Source organism: Diabrotica virgifera, chromosome 2 (assembly GCF_917563875.1).
Source record: "Diabrotica virgifera virgifera chromosome 2, PGI_DIABVI_V3a".
Classification (NCBI taxonomy): Eukaryota; Metazoa; Arthropoda; class Insecta; order Coleoptera; family Chrysomelidae; genus Diabrotica; species Diabrotica virgifera.
In genome coordinates this window covers 257,286,534-257,303,529 of record NC_065444.1, presented here as the reverse complement: position 1 = coordinate 257,303,529, position 16,996 = coordinate 257,286,534, and the positions used below count along the sequence as shown (strand labels likewise).

At 29.3% G+C, this 16,996-nt stretch overlaps 1 protein-coding gene across 1 annotated transcript in view; it reads right to left on the bottom strand.

Moving 5' to 3' along the window:
- LOC114337741 (GDP-fucose transporter 1) overlaps positions 1-16,904 on the bottom strand; it is a 41,744-nt gene extending 24,840 nt beyond the window's left edge. Inside the window, exons 1-2 of the mRNA XM_050643171.1 lie at positions 16,657-16,904; positions 16,404-16,602 (exon numbers count right to left, since the gene is read on the bottom strand). Coding sequence (XP_050499128.1) covers positions 16,404-16,602; positions 16,657-16,721 — 264 coding nt within the window. The 5' untranslated portion in view covers positions 16,722-16,904. The remainder of the gene's footprint in view (positions 1-16,403; positions 16,603-16,656) is intronic.
- Positions 16,905-16,996: the final 92 nt, after the last annotated feature.

Here is a 16,996-nt window from a genome sequence, read left to right as displayed (position 1 = left end):
TTAAAAAATAATCCTAAAATCAAAAATCGTTGCAAGTACTTATTACATTTTGAAAAATAATATCTTATTCAAAAATAATCCTCGAATTTTTTGTAATACAAAATTTTAAAGTAAACAAAATAAGCTTTTTTTATTATATAATATAATATATACCTAAATGTAGAAGAAAAAAAGTTATAATGAGAAATTTCAAAAATAATCGTAAAAAATGTAAAAAATAATATTTTTTTTATATTAGGTATTATATATTATATAATATAATATTATATTATATATACTATATATAATATAATATTATATAATATACAATATATCATATAATAATATAATTTTATTTTTATATTATATTATAAAAAATCGTTAAAAGTATAAAACTTTGAAAAACCATAATCTCTTTAAAAAAAGTCGTATAACGTTAGACAGTAGACCATTTTAAAGCTAATTGATTTCTATTTCTATTACGTGTACCATTTCATATACCTAAAGTTACGTAGAAAAAAGTTACAGAACAATATTTGCGAAATTACAAGGAAAATTGCCAAAAATTGCTGTGAGTGGCGAACTTTGAAAAATCATATTTCGAAAACTATAAATCCTAATTACCTCTACTACACAACATTTTAAAGAAAAAATATGTAGATTTTTTTTCTGTAAAGCAATGTCTATACCTATATCCTCGTGGACAAAAGTTATGGGACAAAAAACAAAATTTCTTTCTTTTGGGTTTCTTTGTGCTTTTTCTTTTGAATATATTTTTGTAAAAAAAAGTATCATTGACTTTAAAAAGCGATATTTAGATAGGAAATTTAACCAGGAACAATTTTTATGTAGGTATGTTTATACCAAAAGTGCATAGAACTCACCCTAATGTAACCTGTGCCCAGGGACTAATTCACCCATTTCTCAAAAACGCACCCCTTTAAATGGTAGCACTCCGCGGTTTTTTCATATATAGATGTCCATTGACCATATGAAATAATAAAACCCCGTTAACGTTGTAGTTCCTTTTAGCTATCTTATTTTGAATATAATCAATAGCCTATAAGCTTTGTGAATGTTTGGTCAGGGCCTATTTTACCACTAGGCCCATGAGGCACCTGCCTCAGGCCCGCATTTTAATGGGGCCCGGAAAGATCACCAAAAAAATTTTGTATTGCAATAACAAAATAAATTTTGAAAATTATTTCATTTTACGAACAGGAAAAATGATAAATAATGACTCCACTGTTGATTTTCAAGCGACTTCACCTGTCACATGTATATTTCCGTCATCTCCTATAGAAAACAACAATGTCAATAACTCTTTTCCTAGTATTCCTAGTAATATAGGGGATTGGCCAAAACATTTAAATCTGGAATTTCCACAATATCTTATAAAAAATAATCGACCCAATCAATATATTGATAAAATTAGTGAATGTGTTACACAACTGGATAATAATAAAACCAGACATTTGCAAAGTGCAATTTTTTATAAAATCAAAGATAATGGGGAAAAATTCTTCGTTAGTGGTCAGTGTACAGTCCTAAATGTTTATTGTTACGTTTATAAACTAATTTCCACGAAAATGATTGTTTTTCTAACTTTCGGTGGGTATAATGACTGGAAGATTATCAATAGGACAGTTATTCAACAGGAGCGATCTCCTGAACTAGGGGAGTGCAATTAGAACGAAAAGATACAATGTTTCGGAAAAAATCAAACAAGGTTATATTTTTCTAACACTTTTTTTGTTAGTTTATAAATATGTTAAAGTAAAAAGTTCTACTCACAAATTTCTCCGCTAATTGTTTATTAATTGTTTAAACAATAACAATTGTTTTGTATAAATAATGTTAAGAATATGGGTGAATTCAACATTTTATTTTGATAAAAAATGTTTTTATTTTAGTTTTGATTATGCTGAACCCGAATCTGCCATTACAATTTGCAAATTGAAAATGGCGAATTCAAAATGGCGGATTTTTTCCTAAAAATCCTTAAAAAGTAGTTGTAAAATCCGAATTTTTTTATAACGTGTTTGTTTACATATATGTGGATATTTTTGAGAGGTTGTTGAACCTGAATCAAATTTTGATAATTTTAATTATAAAATGGCTGATCCAAAATGGCGGATAACTTAAAAAATAGTTGTAAAATAATAATTTCATTACAAAATGTATTTATTTCTACATATATTTATTTTTGAGAGCTTTGATAAACCTAACTTAAATGTTAACATTAAAAACTATAAAATGGCGGATCCAAAATGCGGATTTTCTAAAAAGAACATATAAAATGTCCTTATTTTCAACAGGTTGTTGAATCTGAATTAAAGAATAAAAATTTAAATTTCAAAATGGCGGATCCAAAATGGCGGATATATAAATGAAAAAGAAGTAGAATCCAATCAAACAAATTTCAGTTATGAGTAAAATACCTATATTTTTCATAATACTGAAAATTGTTATTATGGAAAGTTGTTCAGAATTAAAAACGATGTGTCAATATGCAATTACACTCTTCTAATCGAAATATTGTGAACTATAAAGTTACATATTTATTGCGCGAAATATAATTTTTTTACATACCTCGTATAATATTGATAAAATATAATATTTTATATTTGCATATTAAGTGTTAGACCATGCACAGCTATTATGACGTATAACTTTCTTCATAAAATTAAAAATAAAATAGTTATCATAAATAATAAGTGAAAATTTAATGATGTTGGGTATAATTAATTTGAAACAAAAAAAAAACAAATTTTCGATTAGAAGGATATAATTACATATTGGAACACAGTTTTTAATTCCAAACAACTTTTCTTTATAAAAATTTTCGATATTGTGAAATATAAAGGTACTTTACTCTTGAGTGAAATTCATATTTTTTGACATACCTCGTACAAAATTAACAAAATTTAAATTTGATGGTTGCATCTTATGTTATATATACGATGCAGAGTATTTTATAAAGAATAACTTTTTTTCGTAAAACTGATATTAAAAAAGTTATCAATAGGTTCCAAGTTACGCAGACATACTGTATAAGAGTTAAAAAAAATTTTTTTTGTTGAACATTTATTATTGTTGAAGCTTATTATTAAATGTGTTTTAGGTAAGTTTTACAGAAAAAAGTTTTGATCCTTCTGTATATACATTTTTTCAGCTGGTAATTTTCGGTTTTTGTATTACATTTTTGTTATCTTTCTTAGTTTTCTCAAAAAGAAATTGTTTATTTCATTTTTAAACTAAAATAATTCAGTGTTTTTTTTAAGATTACATCCGAAGCTTTAAAAAATATCAAAAAAATTGTATTAGATTTATACAAACTTGAGTAATACTGTCTTAAAGTGGTGGGAATTCTGTAAAACTACGAAGTTTTCAAAAATTACATATTTTGAGACATCGTATTATTTGAATTACATTTTTGAGATTTTTTTGAACAAAACATTGTTTAGTAAGATTATTGAGAGGTAAGTTGTGCAAATTTGAGAGTTTTATAAGTAAAATTGTATTAGTTACACATTTTTAAATCGTTTTTAAACAAAATTCATGTAAGGCTCAATTTCCGCCCACACCGTACTTATGTCCATACATTTTATTTCTTTTTATTACAACCATAAGATAGCTTATTTCATCTTCTTTCATGTCCAATTTGTAAAATTTCTTTTGATCCATTAGTTAAAGAATTACATTAAAAAAACTCAACCGTGCACTTCTTCCAACGCTAGTTTACAGTGCGCCAATGTGTGTGAGAATGGTGACTTTAGCGTTATAAATAAAAAATTACAGAAGCTAGAGATTTAATTTTAGAAAAATCTTTATATAAGGTTTTTTGTAAAATTTTCTGAATTTTTCAATGGTCAAGTCAGTTTTTTTCTAAAAATTATATTTTCGGAGTTATTTAAAAAAACATCCAACTTCGCTGTTCATTTGTTTAATAAAAAATGAAGCACCCACTTCTCGAGTAGAACTTTTTGATATGTTGTTTATTAAACATTTCTTAATGAAATTACAGAAAGTTTTATCTTGTTTGATTTTTTCCGAAGTGAAAATCTAAATGCACTCCCCTAAACATATTTCATCAATATTGGTACGTTAATCAAGGGAAGTAGTACATCAGGACAAATTGTAAACATTAACGGAAAAAAGTTATTTAGAAGAAAAGGAATATCGGAAAAATGTTCTTCAAGGAATAGAATAATGTTCATTACTTTTATGGTTCAACAACCAAATTATTTATAAAAGGAAATGGCATACATGTATACAGTGTGTCGCATTTAAGATGAAGCAGCCCTATATTTTCGCTATCAAAATAAATACAGATTTGAAGTTTTGCACAGTCATACAGGTTGAATGTTCACATTTTTTAAGATAGTCAGCTGAAATTTAAATTTTAAACGCAACCTACTGCGACTCCACAAAGTAAATTTTCGAAATTTTGCTTCGTGTTAAAAATATCGGAAAAAGTTATTTGAAAAAGATGTTTGAAATGTAATTCTAACCCCTCATACCAAATTTCATAACAAAATTCGCCCTTTTAGTTTTTTCATTATTTGTAGTCAGAAAAGTTAAAATTGGCTGGCCCAAGATGCCCTCATACCAAATTTCATAACAAAATTCGCCCTTTTAGTTTTTTCATTATTTGTAGTCAGAAAAGTTAAAATTGGCTGGCCCAAGATGCATTTCGGGACAGACGAATTTTAGGGCCCTGACTACAAATACTGAAAAAATTAAAGTGCGAATTTTGTCATGCAATTTGGTATGTGGATTCGCAGTAGGCCACGATTAAAATTTAAATTTCAACTGAATATTATCTTAAAAAATGTGAACCTTCAACGTGTATGACGGCGCAAAACTGCAAATCAGTACTTATTTATTTTGATAGCCGAAATATAGAGCTGTCTTCATCTTAAATGCGCCACACTGTATTTAAGCAATGGTTAATTGTTTAAATATAAATTTTATTTATTGTTAATAAAAATTTGAATTCTATATTTCTATTAAATAATTAATTCCTTGAAAAAAGTTATTATTATTATTATTAATTATATTTAGGGGCCCGAATGTAGTAGTGCCTCGGGCCTGATTTGAAGTAAAATAGGCTCTGTGTTTGGTATTACATTAGGTACGGAACGCAGCCAGCAGCTTGTTTCCAAGTGACGCACTTATTCAATGAATTTGATATTTGTCACCTCTGTTTTAATTTAGCTATTGTCAGATAGATAAAATAATTTGTTAGATTTTTGGAAGCATAAACTTTTAATTGTTGATTCTCTATTTTTAGGTTTGTATAATTTGTTAGCACATAATTTTGTAATTAATAATAAACTCTATTTTTAGAAATCAACTTTTGTTTTGATGCACCAAGGAACATTATAAATCAACAATTGTCACGTTTGTGCAAGAAATACGTGAGTATACAATCAATATTTAAATATAACTGAAGAATAAATCCGTTTATTAGTTAATTATTAATTGCTATGGAGATACTAAGATTTGAGTTTGAAGCTGTTGCAGCAGGAGATCAAAAATCCAATATAGTAGCAGTTAAATCAATAACAAATGAACAAAAAGAAAAATTTTACATTCCAAATCACCTATTAGCCCAATAAATGACCGTTTTGGAGTGTAATTTCCAGGGGCAACTTCGGGCAACCGAATTGCATGAAAATTTGGATTTAAGTTCTACTTACCCTCCACTTCAAAGTTGAATTTGTGCTGTTGGTTGCTTTTACTTGGGGGGTGACATTTACCCCTTCTCGGGGGGTGATACACGCGTGTTTAAAATAAGGCCGGAAATGGATAAATCGACTTATTTTAAGCACCTTTTGTTCTATAAAGTTTTTTACGTAAGTCAATACTTTTCGAGTTATTCGCGATTTAAAATGTTGATTTTTTGACAAAAAAACTACGTTTTCAGACAGTTTTTCCCAAATAAATCAAAAAGTAGATATTTTATCGAAATAAATATTTTTAGCAAAAGTGTAGCCTATAAAAAAACGAAAAAAATGGTGTACCAGTAAAGTCTACAAATTGAGCAGAAGCAAAGTTGTAGCTCATGGAAAATACGTTCTTATTCGTCTAATTCCAAACCGAATAATTCAACGCGAAATCACCGAAGAAAGAAGCGTTGTTCGGGAAAACCTTATTAACATTTTTAAAGTATCGAAAAAAAGCTTATTATTTGTTTTTTTACAAAAGTTTACAGCATCAAAAATAAGCGAGTTACACTGAAAACAAAAGTTGGCCTTTTTTTTGGTAAAAAAAATCGTGAAAACCTCCCTCTATTTAGCACCCTAAATGAAATTAATCGTTTGGCTTTACCATCTATTTTAACTGTAGGTTTATTGTTTATATGATCTGTAAGTTTGATTGGTTTGAAGTGCTTATTTTGGAAAACATTTGGTTTTATAGTAAAAAAAAAATTTCTAAAAATTTTTGAAAAATTTGATTTTTTCAAAATAACTTAAAAAGTATTAGTGATAAGAAAAATCTTAAAGAGTAAAAAAATGTAGGTTTTGCTATTATAAATATGCTAGTTTCATTTTGTTTCTCTGTAAGACAAAAATTGGTTAAGATATGGCTGTTCAAAATTTGCATACACTCGTGATTAGTGACCCATTCAAGCTTTCTCAATTATAACCTTTTCAAAAATAAACACTTTAAACCGGTGAGACTGACAGATCATATAAAGAATAGATAGGTAAGTAAATTGTTTGTAAACCGGTAGCGATTAATTTCATTTTGGGGAGCTAAACACGGCGAGATTTTCATGATTTTTTACAAAAAAAAAGAGGGCCAACTTTATTTTGAGCGTAACTCGCTTATTTTTAATGCTAAAACTTTTGTTAACCATTAAAACAAAGCTTTTTATAAACACTTTAAAAAAGTTTAAATGGATTTTTCCCGAAAAGTGCTTAATTTTTCGGTGGTTTCACCTTGAAATTTTCGATTTGGAATTAGACGAATAAGAACGTTTTTTTCATGAGCTACAACCTTGTTTTTATTTGATTGATAGACTTTACTCATACACCATTTTTTTGGGTTTTTTATAAGCTACAATTTTACTAAGGATATTTTTTTCGATAAAATATTTACTTTTTGAGTTATTTGCGAAAAAACGTCTGAAAACGTAGTTTTTTTTTGTCGAAAAATCAACATTTTCAATGGCAAATAACTCGAAAAGTATGGACTTACGTAAAAAACTCTATAGAACAAAAGTTACTTAAAATCAGTCAATTTATCCATTTCCGTATCTTGAACGTATGTTTTTTCACCCCCGAGAATGGGTGAGTGTCACCCCCCAAGTAAAAGCAACCAACGGCACAATTTCAGCTTTGAAGTGGAGGGTAAGTAGAACCTAAATACAAATTTTCATGCAATTCGAAGTTGCCCCTGAAAATTACACGGTATCTCCGAATTTCCCGTTCATTTACTGGGCTATATGGCCAATAAAATATCACACACAACTTGCCAATCTACCTGAATATAAAAGAGTTTCAACAACACTAAAAAAACGTGGTCAAAAACGAAATGTATGGTTTAATTTAAATCAAAGTACTTTAAACATTTACAAAGATGAGAACGGAAATATGGCAATAGAAGATTATCTTTTAGAAGAAGTTCAACAATACACATCTCTACACACTTCTCATGAAGATTTAATACAGATTTTGGAAAAATTATCCAAAAATAAAGAAGAAAATCAAATGCAAACAAATCCAAACATAAATAAAATTTCTGAAAAGTTCATAGTTGATAGATTTAATGGTAATAATGTTAATGTAAATCAGTGGCTATCAACATATGAGAGTGAGTGTAACCGATTTAATATTACAAAAGATGTTGAAAAAATTGAAATTTTTAAGATTGTTTTTAGAAAATACTGCTAAAGACTGGTATACCTCAATGCTGATAAAAAATGCACTAGATTCACAATGGAGAATTTGGAGAGAAAATTTCTTAAAAACCTTTGCAGATAAAGGATGGTATCCACTGACACATGCTATAAATTACAAATTTTTGAATGGTTCACTGTTAGACTATACCTTAAAGAAAGAATGTCTACTACTAGAAACTAACAAAAATATAGATACCATAACTTTAATAAATCTAATTGCAGTGGGATTACCAAAATTTGTAAGAGAGAAAATAGATAGACAAAATTTAAACAATACACACAAGACTTATTTAATGAATTACGAAGATACGAAAAAATACTCAATAAGAAGTTTATAGAGGAGATAAATGATGTTAAAAAAACTACAAAACCAGTAACTAAGAAAAATTTTAAAACCCCATGCAAAATTTGTGAAGAAAAAGGTAAGAGTAACCGCTATCACCCAGAAAATATATGCTGGTACAAATCAGAAACAAATAAAAATATGTTTACAAATTCAATTTTAGAAGTTGAATTAAACACAGAAGACCAAAAAAACGAAGTTTCCCACCATTAATCAAAATTGATGTATTGCTGAATAACCAACTGAATGTTACAGGAATTTATGATCCTGGATCAAATGTTACAGTAATAAACTCCAAATTATTACAAGTAAAAAATCAAGAAAAAGATTAACAAAGCGATACATTAAAATCGATTAATGGTAGGGGAAAAACTAATGGCTTAGTAACATTAAAAGCAAAAATTTTAGATGCAGAAAATAATACAGGGTGTAACAAAAATACAGGTCATAAATTTAATCACATATTCTGGAACCAAACATAATTCGATTGAACCTAACTTACCTTATTACAAATGTGCACATAAAAAAAGTTACAGCCCGTTGAAGTTACAAAATGAAAATTGATTTTTTCCAATATATCGAAAACTATTAGAAATTTTTTATTGAAAATAGACATGTGGCATTCTTATGGCAGCAACATCTTAAAAAAAAATTAAAGTGAAATTTGGACACCCCATAAAAATTTTATGGGGGTTTGGTTCTTTTAAACCCCCCCCCCCCCAAACTTTTGTGTGCGTTCCAATTAAATTATTATTGTAGTACCATTAGTTAAACACAATGTTTGTAAGACTTTTTTGCCTCTTATTACTTTTTCGAAAAGTCAGTTTTTATCGAGATATTTCGAATATTTGTCAAATCCACCACATATTTGTATATGGTTAAGTACGATTATGGAGACTTGGTAATAATAATATGAAAATTTATTTATGATTTACATTTTAGGGACATTTTGAACTATATTAAAAAAGAAGCCACATCTCGATAAAAGGTGCCTTTTCGAAAAAATACAAAGAGGCAAAAAAGTTTTAAAAACACTGTGTTTAAATAATGGTACCGCAGTAATATTTTTATTGTAACGTACACAAACATTTGGGGGGTTTAAAAGAACAGAACCACCATAAAATTTTTATGTAAACATATTGAAAAATAAGCCTCAACTCGATAAAAACTGCCTTACCGACAAAATACTAAGAGGCACAAAAGTTTTAATAATATTGTATTTAACTAATGGTACCACAATAATAATTTAATTGAGACGTACACAAAAGTTTGGGGGGGGGTTTAAGGGAACAAAATCCCCATAAAATTTTTATGGAGTACACAAATTTCACTATAATTTTTCTTTAAGATGTTCCTGCCATAAGAATGCCACATGTCCATTTTCAATAAAAAATCTCCAATAGTTTTCGATATATTCGAAAAAATCGATTTTCATTTTGTAACTTCAAAGGGCTGTAACTTTTTTATGTGCATATTTGTACTAAGGTAAGTTAGGTTCATTCGAACTATTTTTGGTCCCAGAATATGTGATTTAATTTATGACCTGTATTGTATTTTTGTTACACCCTGTATAAATGCATTTATTTTAGAAAGTAAGGAATTTGATAGTGATCTCATATTGGGATTAGATGCAATAAAAAAATTTAGATTGACCCATGATGGGAATCTAAACATACAAAAATTAAAAGATATCGCAGAAATAGAAGAAGACATAGGCAAACCATCTCAAGAATATGAAGTGAATTTCAATGAAGGAATAGACACTAATCAATTTGCAATTAATACAGAACACTTAGAATCAGGTCAAAAAGAAATAATAAATGCCCTAGTGAATGAATATGAACAAATATTTGCTAAGAACAAATTTGATGTAGGCAAAGTAAAGAATTATGAAGCCTTCATTGAGCTACAAACAGAAAAATATTGCTATAAAAGGCCATACAGATGTTCAATAGAAGAGAGAACGGAGATAGAAAAACAGATATCATAATTTGATTGAAGAATCATACAGTCCTTTTGCAGCACCAGTCACTTTGGCATTAAAAAGAGATGAAGGAAAAAGAAATCGACTATGTATCGACTTTAGAGACCTTAATAAGATAGTAGTTCCTCAATGTCAACCTTTTCCTTTAATAGAAGACTTAATGATTAAGACTATAGATTGCAAATATTTTACAACTCTAGATGTAAACTCTGCTTTTTGGTCCATACCTCTAAGAATTCAAGATAGACCAAAAACAGGATTCGTAACTCAAGAAGGTCATTATCAATGGACATGTCTTCCATTTGGCCTTAAGACTTCCCCAGCAATGTTTCAAAGGATCCTAGGAAATATTATTAAGAAATATGATTTATCTGGAAATGCAGTAAATTATATTGATGACATATTAATTTTTTCAAAAACATTTACTGAACATATAACACACATTAGAAAATTGCTGGATGCTATTCGCGGTGTGCAAGTACTTGGAAGGGAAACGAGAAACGAACGTGCGCGAGTCGCGGAGAAATATTGCAACTATCTTAAATAATTCATATTGTCAATTGAAATTGTCAAATTGACGTATATTTCATACCTTCTGTCACTGAAGCAGAAAAATTATATATTGCTCCACAATATGAATATGATATGCAATTATTATATAAAAGAAAATTTAATTAATTGTATTTTGCTTGCAGTACTGCCTTTTAATAACTAATTTTATTTACTACATACAATTGTTTACGTTTTGATAACATAACCTGAATCTTATATTTTCTTCTTATTATTTTTTTGGGCTATGGCCTTGACAATTATCCAGTAACCAGGACTAATATAATTGGACAATATAATTAAAAGTGCGAATAAAGTTACAGAGCGTAGAAATAGGGGTCGCTTTGCCGAACTTGCACGGTCCCAATACAAAAAGAAGGACTTAGACTGAAATTTACGAAGTGTAGATTTGCATCTAAGTCGGTTAGATATTTGGGTCATTTAATAGAAGATAATACAATTACACCTCTTAAGGATAACTTGAAAGCAATAAATGAATTTCCCACTCCACAAAATAGAAAACATATAAGACAATTTTTAGGAAAAGTCAATTTTCACGGTAAATATATCCCAAATTCTACAATAGTGAACCTCTGCATAACTTATTGCGTAAAGATACAAAATTTGATTGGTCCAATGAGTGTCAAATAACCTTTGACATAATAAAGAATCTCTTATGTTCAAGGCCAATTCTTGCAATTTTTAATCCAAAATTACCCATATTTATTTATACTGATGCAAGTATAAATGGTTTAGGAGCTGTTCTAAAACAAACACAATTAAATGGAGATCAAAAGCCTGTAGCATACTTTTCAAAGAAATTAAACCAATATCAAAAAAAGAGAAAAGCTATTTTTTTGGAAACTTTGGCTATAAAAGAAAGTATAAAATTTTGGCACATTGGTTGCTTGGAAACTTCTTCACTGTATACACAGATCATAAACCACTGGAAAAACTCAATATTAAAAACATAACAGATGATGAATTGGGAGATATGATTCACTATTTATCCCAATATAATTTTAAAATAGAGTACAAACCAGGAAAAACAAATACAGAAGCAGATTGTCTGAGTAGAAATCCAGTTTTTGAGGATCATGAAAATAATGAAGATATCCTAAAGACAGTCAATCTTATTAGTCTAAAATGTATAAAAAGTGATCAAGCACAAAACCAACAAATAAAAGAAAAAAATAATTTTATTATGGAAAACGATATTTACTACAAGAATGATAAAAGAAAAAGAAAAAAGATAGTATTAACCTTTAACTACACGCGCTGGCGTACTTTGTACGCCAGATATAAGAATTCTACTGGAAATATATTTAAACATTTAATTTTTGACCTTACTTATTTTTCTAACCTATCACTGGAATGTGCTTTACAATTTGGTTTTAGTTTCGTTATAATCGGCGTTCTGAAAAGATCGTAATTTACATTTTATTATTTGTTGTTTCCGGTGGTGGACAATATACCCCAGGATTATATTACAGTGCCGGCAAAAAAAATCTTTACATTGCTAAATAAATCACCAAATTTGAAGACAATTTGAATGCGTTCTGTCTGCGCTTGGAAGGCAGGGGAGGGGAGGGGGGATAGCGTACTTTCGACGGCAATTGTCTGTAGTTTACAGACCGCTTAGCTTATTTAGGACATTCTGCGCATTTGCACTGTTAACAGTTGGCTTTGTGCAGGTAGTCAGTGTTAAACTTCGTCTCATTTACTGCGTAAAGTTTTAGATCGTCAAATTCTAAATTGAACTGACAAATATGGGTCGAAAGAAACTCACAAAAGAGGAGAAAGTTCATGCTTTAACATTACTGGAGAAAGGGGGCTCTGTAATTACCGTAACACGTGATATTGGTGCTTCAAGAGAGTCTATTTATCAACTGAAACGTTGCAGCCGAACGTTTCAGTTGATAAATAGTCCCTCTTGAAGCACCAATGTCACGTACTACGGTAATTACAGAGTCTCCTTTCTCTACTAATGTTAAAGCATGAACCTTCTCCTCTTTTGTGAGTTTCTTTCGACCCATATTTGTCAGTTCAATTTAGAATTTGACGATCTCAAACTTTATGAGGTAAATGAGACGAAGTTTAACACTGACTACCCGCACAAAAGCAACCGTTTACTTACAGTGCAAACGCGCAGAATACCCTAAATAATGCAAGCGGTCTGTAAACTACAGATAATTTCCGTCGCAAATACGCTATCCCCGTCCCCTACTCTCCCCTCCAAGCGCAGACAGAACGCATGCAAATTGTCTTCAAATTTGGTGATTTATTTGGCAATGTAAAGATTTTTTTGCCGGCACTGTACTATAAGTCGTAATATAAGTAAATATTTTAATTGTTTTTTAGTCATTATGGCAAAAAATATATTTTTCTTTGTAAACAATACTTTTTCTCCTGTAAAAAATCACATTTAAAAAAATTTTTTATTAGTAATTTTATTTATCATGGAATCCAGTTATTCCATGATTCCAGTTATAAATCCCAATTGGCTTACTGAAAAGGAACTCCAAGCATTCACTGATGCCGAATAAAGTTTATAACAAACAACTAAGTGTATTTTTTCAAAAAAAATTAAACAAATCTGCTGTTTTTAAGTGTATTTTCTTGTGGCGTACAAAGTACGCCACACGTGTAGTTATGTTATAACTTGATGCGCGGGTAGTTAAAGGTTAAGTGAACAATACAGTAAACTTCTTTTAAAGAAAATTCATGAAACTTATTGTCACATAGGAATAAATCAAATGAAAACAATGTTTAAACCTTTTTATATTGCACCAAATGATACTGAAAATATAAAGGTAATATGTAAAAACTGTGAAGTTTGCATAAAAAATAAAACGAGATTAAACAAGAAATATGGTTTAATGTCACAACTAGGTTCTGCTGAGAAACCGTTTCAAATAATGTCTTTGGATACGATTGGTGGTTTTGGTGGCTGCAGATCGACAAAGAAATACCTACACCTATTAGTAGATCACTTTACAAGATTTGCATTTATCCTCTGTTCAAAAGGTCAAACTGCTCAAGAACTCATAAAGCTGATAGAAAAGGTTTCTGCAGAAAATGAAATAGAGACAATACTTACAGATCAATACCCAGCTCAAAATTCGAATGATTTTAAAAATTATCTTGAACAGAGGAGCATTCAACTGATTTTCACAGCAGTAGATGCACCATTCTCAAATGGTTTAAACGAAAGATTGAACCAGACATTAGTTAATAAAATACGATGTAAATTAAATGAAGAGAAAAAAATGGCATCGTCTAAAATAGCACAAGAATGTACAGATAAATATAACGAGACAAATCACACAGTTACAGGATTTTCACCAAAATATCTTTTAAGTGGTGAATCTACTGACTTGTTACCACCTGAGTTAAAAGAGAAAAGCGAAGAAATAAAAAATTTAGAACAAGATCGAAAAATAACAGCACAGAGATCAACAAGGTATCATTAGTATAACAAATCTGTATTTGATAAGAAGAGAATACAATATGAATTCAAAGAAGGAGATCTAGTTTATGTAGCCAATGGTAATAAACTAAACAGAAAAAAAAATGGATTAAGTCCGAATTGGTCCATTCGAAATAATGGAAAAAGTGTCTGATTCAGTTTATAACATCAACACAGGACATGGAAAGAGATCGATTGGTTTGTATCACATCACAAAGCTCATTCCTATAACTAGTGATATACCATAATTTGCACTACATAGTGAAAATTATATCTTGTGGAGGGAAGATGTAAGCTTTGTGAATGTTTGGTATGACATTAGGTACGGAACGCAGCCAGCAGCTTGTTTCCAAGTGACGCACTTATTCAATGAATTTGATATTTGTCACTCTGTTTTAATTTAGCTATTGTCAGATAGATAAAATAATTTGTTAGATTTTTGGAAGCATAAACTTTTAATTGTTGATTTTCTATTTTTAGGTTTGTATAATTTGTTAACACATAATTTTGTAATTAATAATAAACTCTATTTTTAGACAACTTTTGTTTTGATGCACCAAGGAACATTATATACATTAAGCTCCATACATAAAAAATGAAACAAAAAAGGATCCAGTAATTATAGGGGAATATGTGTTATACATTCTGTAATTTTTATGGGAAAATTATTAAAGAAAGGATGGAGAAACAGCTGCTATCTTCAGAAGAACAGTGGTTTTTGTCCCAAATGCTCATGTACTGACAATATATTTTCTATAAAACAGCTCATAAAATGAAAAATAGCATTTAACTCTGAATTGCACATTGTATTTGTGGATCTATGAAAGGCCTATGATAGTCTCCCAGTCAACAACTTGTGGAAAGCATTGAAAAATTATGGAACAGATAACACCTACTTAAATGTCAAATCACTTTACGAAGAAAATGAATGTATAATTAATGTCGTGTGATGGATGACCGAAGTTATCTTTAACGTTTGAGTTAAAGTTAAGATTACTCTCAGGTATAAAGATGTTTAACATCGCGTTATAAAGTGACAGTTGATATATCAGATAACTCAAGAACTGTCAAGAAATAACGCAAGTAGTTTAAGTTAAATATGATACATCACACCAATTCGAGGATTATAACTTAACTACAGGATAACTTTACGTTAAAGATAACTTCGGTAATCCATCACATGGCTGAAGGTCGGATAAAACTACTCAGAATTGTTTAAAGCCAATAGAGGACTTAAACAAAAATACTGCCTGTTTCCAACCTTATTTAAAATTTTAAAATCTATAGAGATGAAAGACTTATGCCTGGTTGCACCAACATATCTTAAGCTTAAGTCGTGCCTTAAGCTCAGATTACTACCATTGATTCTTAAATCAATATTCAGCTTGCCACAATGGATTGCCACGTGGATTGCATATATTAAACTTCGTTTCAGTAAAGACGTGCTTAGATAAAAATCGAAAATTATGGATCTATAAGCTGAGCTTAGCTAAACTGGGGCTTAAGATTTGTTGGTGCAACCATGCATTAAAAATTGGAACAAGAAATGTAGACAGATGGGAGTAAAAATTGACTACAACAACTAATATAACAACTAATATAACTAACTATAGTCTTTTGTTTACAAGTAATCAAATAATTGTAGCAGAAGACCAAGATGACATTGTCTACTGGATGAAAAAGAATGGAATGTTTTGGAGAAGAAGCTGGAGATTAAAACTAATGGACAAATTGAGAAATAAACTAATTAGAGAACTAATGAATGTGAAGGAGGCATTAAATGATGAAATAGAAAAAATGAAAATTACTCTGGTATGGACATAATATTATGTGAAGAATGGACGAGACGAGAATACTGCTAAGAACTTGGAATATGGAAACCAAATAGAAGTAAGAAAACAGAATGTCCTAGATTACAGAATAATGATCATATAAAAACAGCAATGAAAAAAAGAGACCTCAATGAAGAACTTAAGTATGAAAAGAATAAATGGCAATTAGGATGTGGTAAACAGCAAACAGAATAGGCTGTACAAAGCCACAGATAAGTACTTAAGAAGCAAATCAAATACATACAAATATATTATTTACAATTGGGCTAAAAATAATCTTTCACTATGTTTCGTAAAAAATGATAAGTTTAAAAAGAAAGGACTAAAGTACTTACTGTTTTAACAGTATGCTTGTCCCATACATCTACATCTGGAAATTTGAACTTATTGGGGTAAACATCACTCAGACTTTTCTTAAAATAACAAATAACAGCTGTAATGAGTGTCTGTGTAAAATTTATAAACATAGGGGCATCTAAATTAATATTACTTAATAATGTCTTATTCACAAAAACAGTTGTAATTGAAACTATCCTAAAAACAATAATTTTAATAGATAATATTCATTATGTATATTTAAAAACATACCAATATCCACTAACAACTAAGAATATTGTTACATATTTTGATAAAAGACTGTTTTCCATGACCATCTTGCTGCTGAGAATTGAGCCTCGGTTAGACTCACTTTATCAGATACCTTTAGAATACTTTAATTCTTACAAATATTTTACTTTTACATGTTTAATCAACAATTTTAACTCTATAAATTGACAACATGACAAATATACAAAATAAATATAACCTCATTCATTCACAACTTCATGGAAAACAGAAGAAGAATTGTAGAATAACCGAATTGGAAAATTCATAGGCGTAGGTAGAGAAACAAATAGAATAATAAAATTTTAAATTTTAAAATATTTTT